We start from the raw sequence: 16592 nt of genomic DNA on the forward strand, positions 1-16592 counted from the left end.
CATTGAATTCGAACCGGGGCAACAGGTATGGGTAATGTCCCCCACAGAGCCATGCGCTCTCCAAGACAAATGGACAGGGCCCTTCAAGGTAATCGAGCGCAAGGGTCCTGCCACCTATCTGATCGATATGGAGTCCTCCCGGAACCCACTCCGAGTCCTCCACACCAACAGGCTGAAACCCCACTTTGCACGAACAGAACTCAGCCTACTGATGGCCACAGACAATGGGGTTGAAGACGACTCCGAGCCTCTCCCTGACCTCCTACGGACCCAGGAGCAAGACGGCTCCGTAGATGGGGTCCGACTCTCGGAGACCCTCACCAGAGAACAACGCCAAGAGTGCCAAGCCCTCCTGTCCCAGTTCGCCAGCCTATTCTCCCTCACCCCAGGTGTCACTTCCTGGTGTGTACACGATGTGGACACCGGAGATAGCCCTCCTATCCGCCACCGGGCCTACCGCGTACCTGATCGGGTACGGGCCTGCATCCAGGCGGAAGTGGCCAAGATGCTCACGCTCGGGGTCATCGAGCCCTCAGACAGTCCATGGGCCAGCCCGGTCGTACTGGTCCCCAAAGCAGCCGCCCCCGGAACCACACCAGAACTCCGGTTCTGCGTCGACTACCGGGGCCTGAATGAAGTCACCAGAACAGACGCACATCCCATCCCCCGGGCAGATGAACTGGTCGACCGAATGGGAGCTGCCCGCTACCTCAGCATCTTCGACCTGACAGCAGGTTATTGGCAGATCGGCCTCACACCCCGAGCACAAGAACGTTCTGCCTTCTCCACCCCCGATGGCCACTACCATTTTACGGTCATGCCCTTCGGCATGAAGAATGCCCCAGCAACTTTCCAACGGCTCGTCAATCAGGTCCTGGCGGGGCTCGAAGGGTTCAGCGCCGCCTACCTGGACGACATCGCTGTGTACAGCCACCATTGGACCGAGCACCTCCACCACCTCCGAGCAGTGCTACAAGCCCTCCAGCGAGCTGGCCTCACGATCAAGGCCAGCAAGTGTCAAATTGGACAAGGGTCTGTGACCTACCTCGGGCACCAGGTGGGAAGCGGCCTAGTGGCCCCTCTACAGCTGAAAATTGCCGCCATCCAGGACTGGCAGCCCCCTATCACCCAAACTGAGGTACGAGCCTTCCTGGGCCTCACGGGCTATTACCGAAGGTTCGTGAAAGACTATGGTACCATAGTGGGGCCCCTCACAGAACTCACATCAAAAAATCAGCCCAAGAAAGTGAACTGGACCCCAGAGTGTCAAACGGCATTCGAACAGTTGAAGGCCGCCATGTGTTCCGCTCCTGTGCTCCAGGCCCCAGACTACAGCCGGGAGTTCGTCGTCCAGACGGACGCCTCCGACCAGGGCATTGGGGCGGTCCTGTCTCAAGTGAACACCGAAGGCCTTGATCAACCGGTGGCCTTCATCAGCCGGAGACTCCTACCCCGGGAGCAACGCTGGAGCACCATAGAGAGGGAAGCCTTCGCTGTGGTATGGGCCCTCAAGAAGCTCCGGCCCTACCTTTTTGGCACCCACTTTCGGGTGCAGACCGACCACCGACCCTTGCAGTGGCTGATGCATATGCGGGGGGAAAACCCAAAGTTGCTACGCTGGTCCATCTCCTTGCAAGGTATGGACTTCACAGTCGAACACCGGCCTGGGCCCGATCACGCCAACGCGGATGGCCTGTCCCGGTTTTTCCGCCTCGACGAAGAGAGTCCCCAAGGGAATGGGTAACTCTCCCCGCCTTCAGCTGGGGGGGACGCATGTTGGACAGGCCACATGAAGGGCCGCTCTCCCCCGGCTCAACCAGGCCCGAGCCCGGTCACGCAAGTACCACACACCACCATTGCACGTCCTCCGTCCCCTCAGGGACCCCTGCCCTCGAGCATGTTAACCTCGTGGGTCCGATCCACTGCCGGCCCACGCGCCCAGCCTGGGCCGCCATCTTGGACACTTCACCACGAGGCCGCCTGGCCCCCGATCGACCTCAACCCTGGGCCTAGCCTGGCCTCAGACATTCCGGCACCACCCTCCACCCAGGAGGTGAGCGGGCTACTTGGCAAGTCAATGGGAGAAAGAGGTGCCGATGGCTCTCCCCCGCCAAGTGCCGCTCGCCCATCGCCTCCCCGGGCGCTGGCTCCACCCCCCTGCTGGGTGTCTGGACTCCCTCATCCCGGACCTCCCGACCTCCAAGTGCGAGGGTCCGGACATCAAAGCACGCCAGCCCTATAACTGGGGCAGCTCCAGAGCAGGAAGGCAGTTGTATCTTGGAGTCGAGAGACGTAAAGAGGAACTCATCCTGGACAGACTACTGGCGCTGCCGTAGCTCTATCCTGTGTACCATCGTCCTGCCTGTTGGCGCTGCCACAGCCGTCGTAACCTTCATCCTTCATCGTCGTCCGGATCTGCTGGCGTGGCCGCGGACCGTTGTAACCTTAACCTTCACCGGGACCTGCAGGCTCCGCCGCGGACCGTCGTCTTTCATCCGTCCATCTCGGGACCTGCTTGGCTCCTCCACGGCCCGACCATCTAAGAACACCGAGCTCGAGGATTGAGAGCTATTTTGTACTCATTGGTAACTAAAGACTGTCCCGCTACCCCTTTCCTCAACCAAAGACTAAACTCGAGGGGACCCCTGAGTCCAGACCTCCTTGTATCATACCATCGTAATCTAAGAATTGCATATAAAGTCTCGTTAATCTTCCGTCCTGTGTGGTGTCCGTCTGTGGGGGGGAAGTTACCTGTCTGTACAGTCGTTGGAGACGGCTCTCCCTGGAGACCTCTCCCCGTAATCTCGGCCGACCCTCCCGGTCCGTCTAACACTGGGTATTATTATTCATTTTACTTAACTGCTTTTCTTGCTGCTCTGCTAATTTTACTTGTGTCCAGATAACCTTTTCTTTTAATTATTTTCGTTTATTTTCCAGCTCATCTTCACAATACTTGGCCTACTTCAGGACCTCATCTATAGGCTTGGCTTGCCAACAGATTTTATTGTCTTTAATCCACTGAGAAATTTCAGGTCTTAACCCTAACACGAATCGATAAATAAAATGAGTCAAATCCTTCATCTCAATGTTATCTAGTCCACTATACGTTATGAACACCTGTAATAGTCGTGTCAGAGTAAGAGTGTACAGTTTCATCACGATTTTGGGTAGTTCTATCTATTCGGGTCCAATCAGTTTCTTTTGCAGGCACCTTTCCTTTCAAGTACAGTATTACCTGGTCATACTTCCTCATTATCTCTCTTGAGGGGGCTCCTGTCCTCGGGTCTCGGGGGTACTCTTCACTTGGCCAATCAACAGCAATTTTACATTCTGTCCATAAATCTACGGGAACTACAATGCCAAAGAACCCATCTAGATCTTTCAGGAGACATTTTTGAACTTTAATAAACCTTTCAACTTGCCTGTACCATTCTACAGGTTTTTCTCGCAATTTTGGGAAATCATTTGTGAATGACACAATATCATGTCGGGACCATGGAACATGTACATATTTTCCACCTGGCACTTCTCGCATGGGATACAAAGTTTCTGCTTTGTCAGCTTCTTTTACGACATATTCAGAGGACACCTGTCTGGATCTATTATCTTCCTTTTTCTTCGCCCACCTGGCTTTCCATTTATCTAAGTCTCCCCATTTTTGCAACAGATTCAATAATTCCCTTATGTGAACCTTTTTCCCCGACACATTCATGTTTTCTAAGTCTTTGTCAGAAAATTCTGCTCTGTAGGGCTTTTGCAATACTTTGGACTTGCTGACATCTATTCCCATGTTAGAAGCTGTGTCCATTAGTTTCTCATGGAACACTCTAGTGTTTCTGGTAAGGCTCTTACAGATAAACAGCAATTCTTCCTCACTAAGGCTGTTCAGCCTGTCCAGTCCACATTCCCAGCCATCAATTCTTCCAATTCGATTCTTAATTTGTAAATATCTAATGGTTTTGGCTGAGGATTTATTTTCTCTAATTCTCGGGTCCATCGATCTATTTCTTCCGGAGTCACTACTGTGGCACTTCTGGTACCGGAAGCTGACTCTATCTGGACTTTCCTTACCCCAGTCTGAGTGTTTCTTCTCTGTGAACTGCTTTCAGGCTCCCTCATGGGCAAATCCATCCGGGAAATTACAGACTCGCATTCACTTGCCTGGTCATCAACTATTAAGGGCTCCTTTCTTGGCTGCACTTCAGCTGGAGTGATAACTGGGGTCTTCAGACTAGATTGTCTATCCCCATAAAGAGGAACAACTGGTCGAATATTTACTGGAATTGTCAGAGCTTCGGGACTTGTATTTAACTGCGTTATTTTCTGGATAAGTTTGGTTCTCTGTTTAGTTAAGGCCTCTTTCTCTCTATCCTGTAAAACCCTTTCCATGGAGGTTTCATGCATTACTTGTGGAATTAAAGGAGGATAAAGTTTCGGTGCAGTCCGAACGGTCATACTTGATCCCTCCCCACAAGACGGCCTATAAAATGGAGCAGTTGGATCGGACCTGCTTGACCCTTCATTGCCACTTGGCATATAACCTAGGCCTATCAGATCAGACGCACTTGCCCTTCTGTTCCTGGAAGGTCTGAGGAATGGATTTTTCGTACTCATGGACCTAAACTCTTCATCATATGGAGGCGGATTTCTCATTAATAAATCCTCCAGGTATTCATCTTCTGAATCACCTGCAGTCATTCAGGGCCAGATGTAGGTAGGCCGTTACCGATCGGTAACGGCCGAAAATCCCGATTTTGGGCCCTTACCGATCGGTAAACAGCCATCGAGATGTAGGGCAAAGAAAAAACTAAAAATCGGAGCGAAAACCGATTCGGAATGAGTACAGAATGGGAAAGATCCGATACGTACATACCGAAAATCGGATATGTAACGAATCGGTAATACACCGAATCGGATGCAAATACCGATTCGGTCCATGTACCGAATCGGTAGTGACACCGAATCGGAAATTATCCGATTCGGTCCATGTACCGAATCGGTAGTGACACCGATTCGGAAATTATCCGATTCGGTCCATGTACCGAATCGGTAGATGAACCGAATCGGAAATCATCCGATTCGGTCCATGTACCGATTCGGTAGATGAACCGATTCGGAAATCATCCGATTCGGTCCATGTACCGAATCGGTAGATGAACCGAATCGGACATAAGCCGAATCGGAGAACCTACCGATTCGGTAGAATCACCGATCGGGAAATTCCCCGATTCGGACAGATGGGGAGATGTAGGGAGGCACAGAAACACCGATTTCGGCTCAAAATCGGTAGAATTCACTCGGTATTTACCATGGATTACAATCAGGTGGTAACCAACTCCAACCCATAAAAACAGCCCTAAAATGCATTGCAACTTCCAGGATGGCAGCTTTTTATGTCATTGAGAGGCGGCTACGGCTACAGCAGGGAGGACAGAGGGAATGGCAAAGAAATGAACAGGTCTACAGACAGAGGATAACCCTGTTCATGCTCACAGAGGCTGAGATCCTACAGAGATACAGGCTGGACTCTGACACCATACTTGAGCTCATCAGGGACCTCAAACCATTGTTGGACCACCCCACCCCAAGGGCACACGCCATCCCAGCACACGTCCAGGTGCTATGCAGCCTACACCTGCTGGCGTCTGGCAGCTATCAAAGTGGAGTTGCAGCGGCAGGAGGAGTGACCCAGAGCAGCCTGTCAAGGTTCTTCCACACATTCCTTGACGCCATGATACACAGGATGGACCAATACATCTCGTTCCCTGCAACCCACGCAGAACTGCTACAAACTAAAGCTGACTTTTATCAGATGGCACAATTTCCCCAAATCATTGGCTGCATAGATGGCACGCACATTCCGATATGCCCACCAGCGGACACAGAATACATATACCGCAATCGGAAATCTACGCACACCATCAACGTGCAGGTGATCTGCAATGCGAAGTGCACCATCACAGACCTGGTAGCAAAATTTCCAGGGAGTACCCACGACTCCTATATTTTCCAACAGAGCGGCATCTATGCACGGCTGATGGCTGGCGAATTTGGTGAAGGATACCTCCTAGGTGAGACACATCATCAGACCCCCATAACACAAAGTAGCTAGGTGTAATACATGTATGCATGTGTGTAATGTTACTCCTTTCCCTTCCAGGCGACAGTGCATATGCCCTCCGCTCATTCATACTCACCCCCTACCTAAACCCCTCCACACCCAGCCAAAGGAGGTATAACCGGGCCCACAAAAGCACAAGAAATGTCGTCGAACGGACCTTTGGCATCTGGAAAAGTCGATTCAGATGCCTGCACAAGAGTGGAGGTGCAAGGCAGTATACCCCCATCACCTGCTGCAAGATCATAGCTGTATGTGCAATGTTACACAACCTTGCGGTGAAGAAGGGCACTGAGGGGGAGTTGTCTGACTACGAGGACCATGACGACGACGAAGCTGTGCCACTAACACAGCCAGCTGGGGTGTCTACGCCAAGTGATGGCAGATACAGACGTGAGGAGATTACAGAAAACTATTTCTGAGTGAGTACAGATGCACAGACAGGTAAATGGTTGTGGTGAAAAGCAAATTTTAATACTGTTGCAACACAGTTACTGCACTGATGTGCAACAAAACAAAATAGTGTAACAGCTCGGAAAACAAAAGTCTAAGGTCCAGGTTGCCTCACCCGCCCTTGCAAGCCTACTTCTTTGAGCGCTTGGCAGCCCCACTGGGGTGTCCCTCACCCCCTTCAGGATGGCCAGCGGCTTCTGCGGAGCGCCTGGTGCTCCTGCGTGGCTCTGACGCAGCGCTGACCGGGCTGCTGCGGCTGCTGCTGTCCCCAGCATCCCCCAGGTCCAGGGCAGGATTTGCGGCAGTGTTAGAGATAATCATGGCCTCCATTGCCGTAGTGATGCGGGCCATTCCCCTTGTTAACTCCGCGGTATTTTGGGTGAGACTTGACTCCATGTTGGCACTGCGCTGACAGAGTTGCGCCGTTGCAGCTGCAAGGCGGCTCATGGAGCGGTTTAGCACGCGGGCATCCCGCCTGCGCGAGAGCTCATGCTCCTCTAGCCTCCCGCATAACTGGGTAATGGCAGTGGTTAGCCTGCCTAGACCTGCTGCTACCTCCTTGTTGCTATCTACAAAGGCCTTGAATCCTGTCGCCATCTCCCCCATCTGCAGGTTGTGCTGCCTGAGCTGGCGTTGGCAGGCCATGATGGACTTCGCCTGCTGCCTATGGATCTTCACCATCTTCCCTTCAAGGCCCAGGAAGACACTGCCCTCCGGTGCTGGCGCTGCAGTGCTGGGAATGGCACGGCAACGGGTACTGCTGCTGCCGGCCTGCTGAGTGGGCTGGGGTGCCACTGGTGTGGGTGTGGTGCTGGCCGGGGCCTGAGCCCCTGCTCCCATGATTGGGTTTCCTGGAGCCACAGCCATAATCGTGGCAGGAGGTGGTGTAGGTGCATGGTGGTCCCTTGTCGGGGAGTTCTCTGGGGAGAACATCACGGGTGGTGTGCTTGGCATTTGTGGGGAGTGCAACAGGTCATAGTCGATAGCCAGGTCTCCCTCACTACCCAGCCCGATGGTGTTTTCCTCCTCCTCCTCTGCAGCCTGACTCGTGCTTGGCCCTGCGACAGCACTGGTAGTTGCTGCAGCTGCCTCTGTTGCCTGTGGTCCTCCGCCTGATGGTGCCCCTAGGTATAAAGAAGCATTTGTAAATGGAGTGCCGATGTATTACAGTCAGTACAAATAAAGCATTGCACATGTCCTTGCATCTCCTTCGAATGTGTTCCACTGTTTACTATATTGTCATTCTGCACTGCCATTTTTTGCTACCTTCTGCTGACTACATATACCATGATGCTTTACTCTTGTATGTTGCTTACAGTACTGGGCTGGGGTTTGGCCGTGCATTGTGTCTAATGGGGAGGTGTCTGGTAGGGTGTGTCATGATGCGCATGCTTCTTACCTGTAGCTGTAGCTCTGGCTGAGCTGTCCAGGGTCCCAATTCCGGTCACGCTCTCCCTCTCAATGGTGCTGGAGACCAGTTCCTCCAGCTCGGTGAGGGGTGGCGCCGGGTTCCTGCCTCCACCTGTGACTCCAGCTTGCCTCTGGATCTCAGCCATCTTCCGTTTGGTCAGGCTGCGGATGTCATAGAAGCGCTTTTTCAGCTCGTCAAGGGTCCTGGGGGTGACACCTACAGCACTGACCCTTTCTGCAATTTCACTCCACAGCCTCCTCTTAGTGCTGTCCGGCACACTAAGGGACAGCTTCCCGAAAAGCTGCCTGTGCACCCTCACCACCTCCTCCACAAACACCTGCAGCTCGGTGCTGCTGAATTTTGGCTTCCTCTTCTGGCTGGCCTTCTGGCTGTCACTGGGGTTTGCCATCTTGATCTGAACAGTTCTCTACCTCCTACTCCCACTGCTGCTAACTGTGAGTGTTCAGCTCAGGCCTGCTCTCCAGAAAGTTCTTAATTAGCTGCACCTGCCAGGGTTGCCACTCCCTGTTTGGGTGGGGGAGGCGGGTTCCACCTCATTGGCTGAATCGGCTTTTACCGAATCGGCTCTTACCGAATCGGTAAAAACCGAATCGGATTTTACCGAATCGGTAAGAGCCGAATCGGATTTCACCGATTCGGTTTGTGCAATGCATTCCTATGGGCTTTTTGGCCATGGGTGTGTTTTTATACCTCCGATTCGGTAATTGCCGAATCGGATTTTACCGATTCGGCTATTTCCGAATCGGTGGTAGCCGATTCGGCTACTTCCGATTCGGTGGCAGCCGATTCGGTAATTTCCGAATCGGTCCGTGCCGATTCGGTACGTAGCGAATCACATTACCGATGCCGACCGATTCGGTATTATTTCGCTGTTTGTTTCCTACATCTCGTTTTCCGATTTCAGAATACCGATTCGGCCCGCCTCGGTATTCTGAAATCGGAAAATCCCTTTTACCTACATCTGGCCCTCAGAGTCGGGTTTTCTCTACGGGTTCATCTACAGTAAGTGCTGGGAAATTGGCCCACATTAATTTTATAGACTGAATCAATGTCTGTATAAAATTCCCAATGATCTACTGTTTGTATTTGCCCCCTTTCTAGACCTATTTTTATTGTTTTTAATATGTCATTTTTAAACATGCTTTTTAAATATTGTATGTATGTATTTTTATGTTCTTTAATGGTATCTTTTTAAGTAACGAATAAAGATATTTGAATTTGAAAATTTGAAGTACAGGGAACAGTCCTTCTACCATCATATTTTGTCTCCACTGTTTCACTTTTTTCTCTCGGGTCTCTCTCTGAGTTTTTGAAAAAAATTTTGCTAAACCCTTATCAATTCGGGGTCTGTCTCGTTCAAAGGCCTCAATCTCCCATTCTTCTAAAGCCTCATATTGCGTCAGTCTTGATCTGGGATGTAAATCATTCATTCGGGTCCTCAAATTGAACAAAATCCTACCATTAAGGTACCATCTAAGGGAAATGCTAAAACTCTGTCATCCTTGGTATATCTCACCCAATTTTCCAACCACACACAGGTATGATACCCTTTGTCAAACATCATAAATGATGCGGGAGTATTAGGTGGTGGAATGATAACTCCTTCTCTCGTTTTTATAGGTTTGTCTTTCTGGAAATAATTCTTGACCTTGTCTGCGAAAGTCATTTTTCTCTTGCTTCCGTACATTCCGTCTAGTCTACGACCTTTCCACTGATCTTTCGCAAACCCTAAGTACCTAGGATCAGGTCGAGTCTCGGGATTAAGCGAATACCACATATATTTATGAAACGTAAATTTTAGTAAAATACATAATTATGTTTACTTTTTCCATCCAATGCTAGGGGGTTTTGTAAATTTCAACAACCAATCAATACTGTGATTGCAAATAATCACGACCAATGGGTGCGCAGCCTTTTCGTGAGACGCGTTCTCACGCTCCGGCACTCACCCCTCCTTTACAATAACAGCTCCAATACACACCCGCTGTTCTGACCAATACCAGAGCGGCACAGAGTGACGTCAGCACAACCCAGCGACTGACTCCCTCCTTCACAAGGTAACAGAAACTTGATTTCTTTCTTAAAGTGCTAGTCCTCTATTTAGTTTACAACGTATAACATTCGCCACTGTACTCGAGTGTCTAGAAAGAAAGATTTGTTTCACTGCAAGTAAACCTCTTCTGTCTACTGTTCATATACTGCGGATAGACCCTTCTGCCTACCCTTCACACAAGCATTAGAGAACCCACTACTTCTTTGACTCATCCACTCTTTTCGGGATATATACTAAGTCTAAAGTTTCACTAGTGAACTCCTTTGCTATCATTCAAGCTCCGATGAACCTACTACTCCTTCCTCGCGCGACCCTTGCTAGGTTATATCACAACTGAAGTTTCAATAGCGAACTCGTTGCTATCATTTATTCAACGGTTCATACCGAAAACCCTAATTAGCGCTTCAAGTTCTGCCTAACCATGCACTAATTTTCCTCGAGCCATTGACCTCACTGCTAAGTGGATTCTCCTCACCACCCGCTATTCTGCCCCCGGGGATTCCAGACAACATATAACAATCACTAACAAATGGTTAATACATACAAAGCATATAGCAGCATTTCATCAAAACTTATAAAAAAACATTTCATAGCATTTTAAAACAATTTTATTTTCACCTTTGATCGATCGATTTAGAAAAATAATTTTAGCAGCACTTTTAAATTTTCACAGTTTATCAGCATGTAACCTATCTACCTATCTTAACTAGTCCTAACCATACCTCTGCTACCAGAAAATTACTGATAGAGCACGCAGGTCACCCGATCAATTTCCGGTGCCGGATAACGCACACTTGGGCCCATAAAAATAATTATTAATCTTTTATATATACCTTAATCAGGTAACCTACACACTGCTATCAGCAATTCAGTTTCAATTCTGTTGATTTCCGTGTACCTGACTTACCAAATCCTTGAAACAGGTACCAAAGATCACAATGGATCAGGAGCTAGTTGTGGGAGTAGGTAGACCACACAAATACCATGTACTTCGAATAATGTATATACCCTTGTAAATAACCACAAACGCAAGAAGTTTCAACACCTTTATCTAAATGTCATCTTATTCTAATGCCATGAGCCACAAATTTACACAGATCAGACTGTCTATTACTGAAATTTAGAAAATAGTGTAACTATGAATGAGAGTAAGAAACATTTAGAAATCAGAAATAAAGGGAAGGGGAAAAATAAGGAACACGCTATTTTGATCAGCAGTCTTCCACAATTTCTCTAAAGGCGGGTAAAGAAAGGGAACATTCTAATCAAAGTAAACTTTTGAAATTCACTAACGGTTCAGAGAAATTAAACTTAAGCAATTGTATTTATCAAGATGTGCTTGTTCTCTAAAGGGAAGGTAAGAATGGAAGAAACTATATATGCATACAGTTCAATATTCAACTAAGGGTAGGGAGAGAGAGGAGCACACTAAGAGACACGTTTCCACAGAAAACCTTATTTATAGAACCAAGGTCAAGGACATAGGCAATTTTCTTTATTAGGGAGAGAGAGAGAAACTTAGATAGACAAACTCCCACACTCAATATATTTACCTAGGATAGGTTGCAGACTAACCCTGGCCACGGGTCAGTTGGAAAAGGCGGGAAAGGACCCTCAAGGACTTAGGCTACCAGTAGGCGAGCAGGTACAGCTCATGAACGGTCAGGACAGGATAACCCCAGGATTTGGATCAGGACCGGGCTCACCAAGGGTACTACCAACACCTGCAGCTTCGGATGCAACGCCTGCCAATAACCCCGATTGGGTTTTTGAATATCCCAGCAAAGTGCTTCGCCAGCACTTAAGGTTTCCCAAATCCCGACTGAGTCTGTGGAAATTACGGACAGAGTGCTCCGCAGCTCTACGTATCAATCACGTATAGAGTTTGTTGGATCAGTGACAGGTCAGCTATTCGGACAAGTCGGACAATTTCTCTAGCTAAACCTAGGATAGTTAATCTGTTTTTCGGGTCAGTGTACCACCCACCAATGTTGCAAGTGAAAGGTTCCCAAAATTCTGATTGGACAAAGGAGGAGGTTAGATCATCGTTTAACCTAAAAATTTTCTGGATTGGTCTTATTATTTCTCCTTTTCAGTTACCTGGTATAATGCCTGTATTAAGGATCCCCTGATATATTTTTGCAAAGAACTCAGACCTCCACTCCGACCTTGATTTCATAATCACTGCAGGCAAGTTGTCAGGGATTGCGGCATCCGTAAGGTTTAAGCTAGATATAACTTTTCTAATATAAGGTAATAGGTGTATTTGTAAATCGCACAATTACCCGAAGGTGTCCTGGGGCAGAAAAAATTATGTTTATTGTTACCCAACTCAATGGTACTCATTTTATCGACCTCAAATGGATGAAAGGCTGAGTGGACCCGCCGGGATTTTAACCTGTCACCATGAGGTCGAACACAGGCCCCTGCAGTGGCTGCTTTAGTCCACTAAGCCACCAGACCCGGCTTATAACTGGGAATAAAATACTCCTTTATTTCCTCCCTCACCCCTGGCCAAGGTATTATACTCACTCTGTCTACCAATGGCCACTTTCCATAGATTTCGCCAAATAATTCACTCACTCATCTTCCGGGATGACACAAAGCAGAGACCCTAGTGTTTCCCGAGAACTTTCTTGGACCAATTTCCAAAATCCTATCATATCTTTTGACTCTATTGCAGGTAGCAAATTTGCCCAATATCTAACTTTATAAGTTCTTCCTAATAATCATTTTATATTTTCTCCTTAATTTTAGGAGAGTGTGGGACATTTCAGCATTAAACCTTACTCTTATTCTTTTTTCTCTTTGCCTAATACTTGCTTTTACTTTGTGATATTCATCGTCAAACCAGGGTTGTTCTTTACTATGGGTTCTATCTTTACTTTCTACTCCATGTTTGCCACATTTAATTTCCACCCTTAAACATTCCACCAGTTGTCTTATTGAGTTTTCAATCCAGACATTGCCCTTGTTAGTCTGAATATTTTCTAGTGGAAGGGTCTGCTGTACAGCAATTAATTTTCCAATAAATTCCTCTGATATACGGGTTTTATGCCGCCTTGGGTAGTCCACATGTACCTGAAGAGCTATATCTCTTTTTTTACCCCTTGTACCATATAGTTCTAACTTAAGAGGGTAGTGATCACTAACTTCCACACTTATCACCTCAAAGCACTTAATAAACTCAGATTTCCAGGCATGTATGAGCACATAATCAATGGGAAAAGGTTGCTGGCCTATCATAAATGTGTGTTTTGCTGGTTGATCAGCCTCCATTTTTCCATTCACACATACCAAACCCATAGAGCCCAGTAGTTGTCCTAAAGCCATATCTTGTGCTGAAATAATCCCCTAGGTAATATGGCCTCCTCTATATTATAGGAGATGAACAATTCCTCACACCATAGATCTATTCTACGGAGATATAGTTTATGGTTAAGATCAATCAACACAATGAGAACATCTTTCTGGGAGTTGTCAGATACAGTCATCAAATCTTCTTTTAAATTTCCCATTTCCACCTTATATTCATCCTCCTTCAATCAATCAATCAAACAAATTTGTAAAGTGCGCTACTCACCCGCTAGGGTCTCAAGGCGCTGGGAGGGGCGGGAGTGGGGGGGGGTCGCTACTGTTCGAACAGCCAGGTCTTGAGTTGTTTCCTGAAGGAGAGATGGTTGTTGGTCAGTCGTAGGTGGGTGGGGAGGGAGTTCCATGTCTTGGCCGCCAGGTTGGAGAAGGATCTTCCTCCGGCGGTGGATTTGCGAATTCGTGGGATGGTGGCGAGGGCGAGGCTGGAGGATCGGAGCTGGCGGATGGGTGTGTAGAATGTGAGGCAGTTGTTGAGGTATTTGGGGCCCATGTCGTGGAGAGCCTTGTGTGCGTGGGTGAGGAGTCTGAACGTGATCCTCTTGCTGACGGGGAGCCAGTGCAGGTCTTTCAGATGGGGAGAGATGTGGCTGTGATGAAGGAAGTCCAGGATGAGTCGTGCAGAAGTGTTCTGTATGCGCTGGAGTCTTTTCTGGAGTTTGGCTGTGGTTTCAGCATAGAGGGTGTTCCTGTAGTCCAGTCGGCTGGTGACGAGGGCCTTGGTGAATGTCTTCCTGGTTTTGGTGGGGATCCACCGGAAGACCTTTCGGAGCATGCGCAGGGTGTTGAAACAGGATGACGAGACGACATGGACTTGCTTGGTCATCATGAGGGATGAGTCCAGGATGATGCCCAGGTTGCGTGCATGGTCCGTGGGCTTGGGGGCGGTGCCCAGTGCAGAGGGCCACCAGGAGTCGTTCCAGGCAGAGGGGGCTGGTCCCAGGACGAGGACTTTCGTCTTGTCTGAGTTCAGTTTAAGACGGTTGAGCTTCATCCATTCCGCAACGTCTTTCATTCCTTCCTGGAGGCTGGCTCTGGCGGTGGTGGGGTCGTTGGTGAGGGAGAGGATCAGCTGGGTGTCGTCAGCGTAGGAGATGATGTTAAGGTTGTGTTGGCGTGCAATGGCTGCGAGAGGGCTCATGTAGACGTTTAAGAGGGTGGGGCTGAGTGAGGATCCTTGAGGAACGCCGCAGATGATTTCGGTGGCCGCGGATCGGAAGGGGGGGAGGCGGACTCTCTGAGTTCTTCCGTCGAGGAACGAGATGATCCACTCCAGGGCCGTTCCTTGGATTCCGGTGTTGCTGAGGCGCTGTATCAGGATGCGGTGGCATACGGTGTCGAAGGCTGCTGAGAGGTCCAGGAGGATGAGGGCAGCTGTTTCCCCGTTGTCGAGCAGGGACCTAATGTCGTCGGTAGCTGCGATGAGGGCGGTCCAGGTACGGTGGTTTGCTCGGAAGCCGGACTGCGAGGGGTCATGGGAGCCGTTTGTCTCGAGGAAGGCGGAGAGTTGTTTGTTGACGGCCTTCTCAATGACTTTGGCAGGAAAAGGGAGGAGCGAGATGGGGCGGAAGTTCTTGAGGTCCATGGGGTCTGTGGTGGGTTTCTTCAGGAGGGAGCTGAGCTCGGCATGTTTCCAGCTCTCCGGGAAGGTGGCAGATGCGAAGGAGCTGTTAATGATGTCCCGGTGTTGAGGTGCGATGATGGAGTCGGCTTTGTTGAAGATGTGGTGAAGACAGGGGTCGGTTGGGGAGCCGGAGTGGATTGTGTTCATCATGCGGGTGGTGTCTTCGGTGCTGACCGAGGTCCAGGGGCAGAGGGTGGTGGTGGGGGTGCTGGTTCAGTGGTTGGGTGTGTGGTCTGCGAGCCGAAGCTGTTGTGTATGTCGGCGATCTTGCGGTAAAAGAACGAGGCGAGTGAGTCGCAGAGGTCTTGCGAGGGTGTGATGTCATTGTTGCAGGCGCTGGGGTTGGAGAGCTCTTTAACAATGCTGAATAATTCCTTGCTGTTGTGGGTGTTGTTTTCCAGTCATTCTTTGAATGTTGTCCTCTTGGTGGTGCGGATCAGCTGGTGGTGTTTGCGGGTGGCGTTCTTGAGGGCTGTCATGTTTTCTGTTGTCTGGTCGTGGCGCCAGGCTTTTTCGATGGTGCGGCAGGTTTTCCTTGGAGTTTTTGAGGTCGTTGGTGAACCACGAGGTTTTCTTGCTGCCGGGTCTACTGGGAGAGTTCTTCAGTGGTGCTGTCATATAGCTAATTCTTTTCTACATACTGTGTTAAGTTAGCATGAGTTTATTAAATGTTTGCACGCCGTTTTCATTCTTGCTTCACTTTTGCACACAACACATATTTGTTGTTTTAGCTTTCAACCCAGAAGAGCTTCGTGATTTACTAGAGAAATAATATGTTATTGCTCTGATATCAGTTTTGTTCTGCACTCTGTCTGCACAGCAAGTGCTGAAGGCTACACGGATAACTTAACCCAGTGTTGTTGTAAGGTCTGATCTTCGCACCCCTATAGACATAACACACATGCTGCTGCCAAAATCTGGCTCTAGGCGAGTTTCATATTGTTGTGCTGAATGCACAAAAAATACACTTGATATGCTTCGCATGCAGAGAGCTGGTGGAAGGTGATGTGATCGTGCTGCCACTGAGATTTTAAGGTATGGGCCCGGCCTGCTAAAACCCAAATGAGACCTTCATAGATCTAAAATACTATGCTAAATAGGGAGGGTGTGAATTAGACATTGTTAATTTCTATTCATTTCAGCATATTAGTATGCTCTAACCATTCGCCTTTTATGGACTGATAATTATGCTGATAACTTTGTTGCTTATAATATGTTTGCTAGTATTATACAAGATACTGCGTTTGAGAACCTTGCATTAGTAAATAAATATTTCAAACATGCACATGTACTCTTTTACTCCACATTCTGGTTTGTGATGATTATATAACGAAAGTGTGTTCATGTGTTCCACGATTCCTGAGGTACTCTAAGTTCATGTTCTGGTCTGTCTAAGCATTGGGAGTTTGTTATGACCAATGAGACACTGTAGCTAGCTCGGTAAGGGGATTTTGGGTACTGAGGTGAGTTTTGGGCCATCCTAATTCACTGAGGTTCCATGTCTCATTGCACAGTTCTGTAGGAAAAAGGAATTTCTGCT

General features: G+C 48.7%; 1 protein-coding gene across 1 annotated transcript; it reads right to left on the minus strand.

Annotated features, from left to right (window-relative positions):
* Positions 1-6588: 6588 nt before the first annotated feature.
* LOC147706870 (uncharacterized) lies at positions 6589-8391 on the minus strand. The gene is made up of 2 exons (XM_086925134.1): positions 7971-8391; positions 6589-7695 (listed from the first exon to the last, which is right to left on the minus strand). Exons 1-2 carry the CDS (start codon positions 8389-8391, stop codon positions 6701-6703), a joined length of 1416 nt encoding a protein of 471 aa, XP_086781260.1. The 3' UTR covers positions 6589-6700.
* Positions 8392-16592: the final 8201 nt, after the last annotated feature.

Source organism: Lissotriton vulgaris, chromosome 6 (genome assembly GCF_964263255.1).
Source record: "Lissotriton vulgaris chromosome 6, aLisVul1.2, whole genome shotgun sequence".
Lineage (NCBI taxonomy): Eukaryota > Metazoa > Chordata > Amphibia > Caudata > Salamandridae > Lissotriton > Lissotriton vulgaris.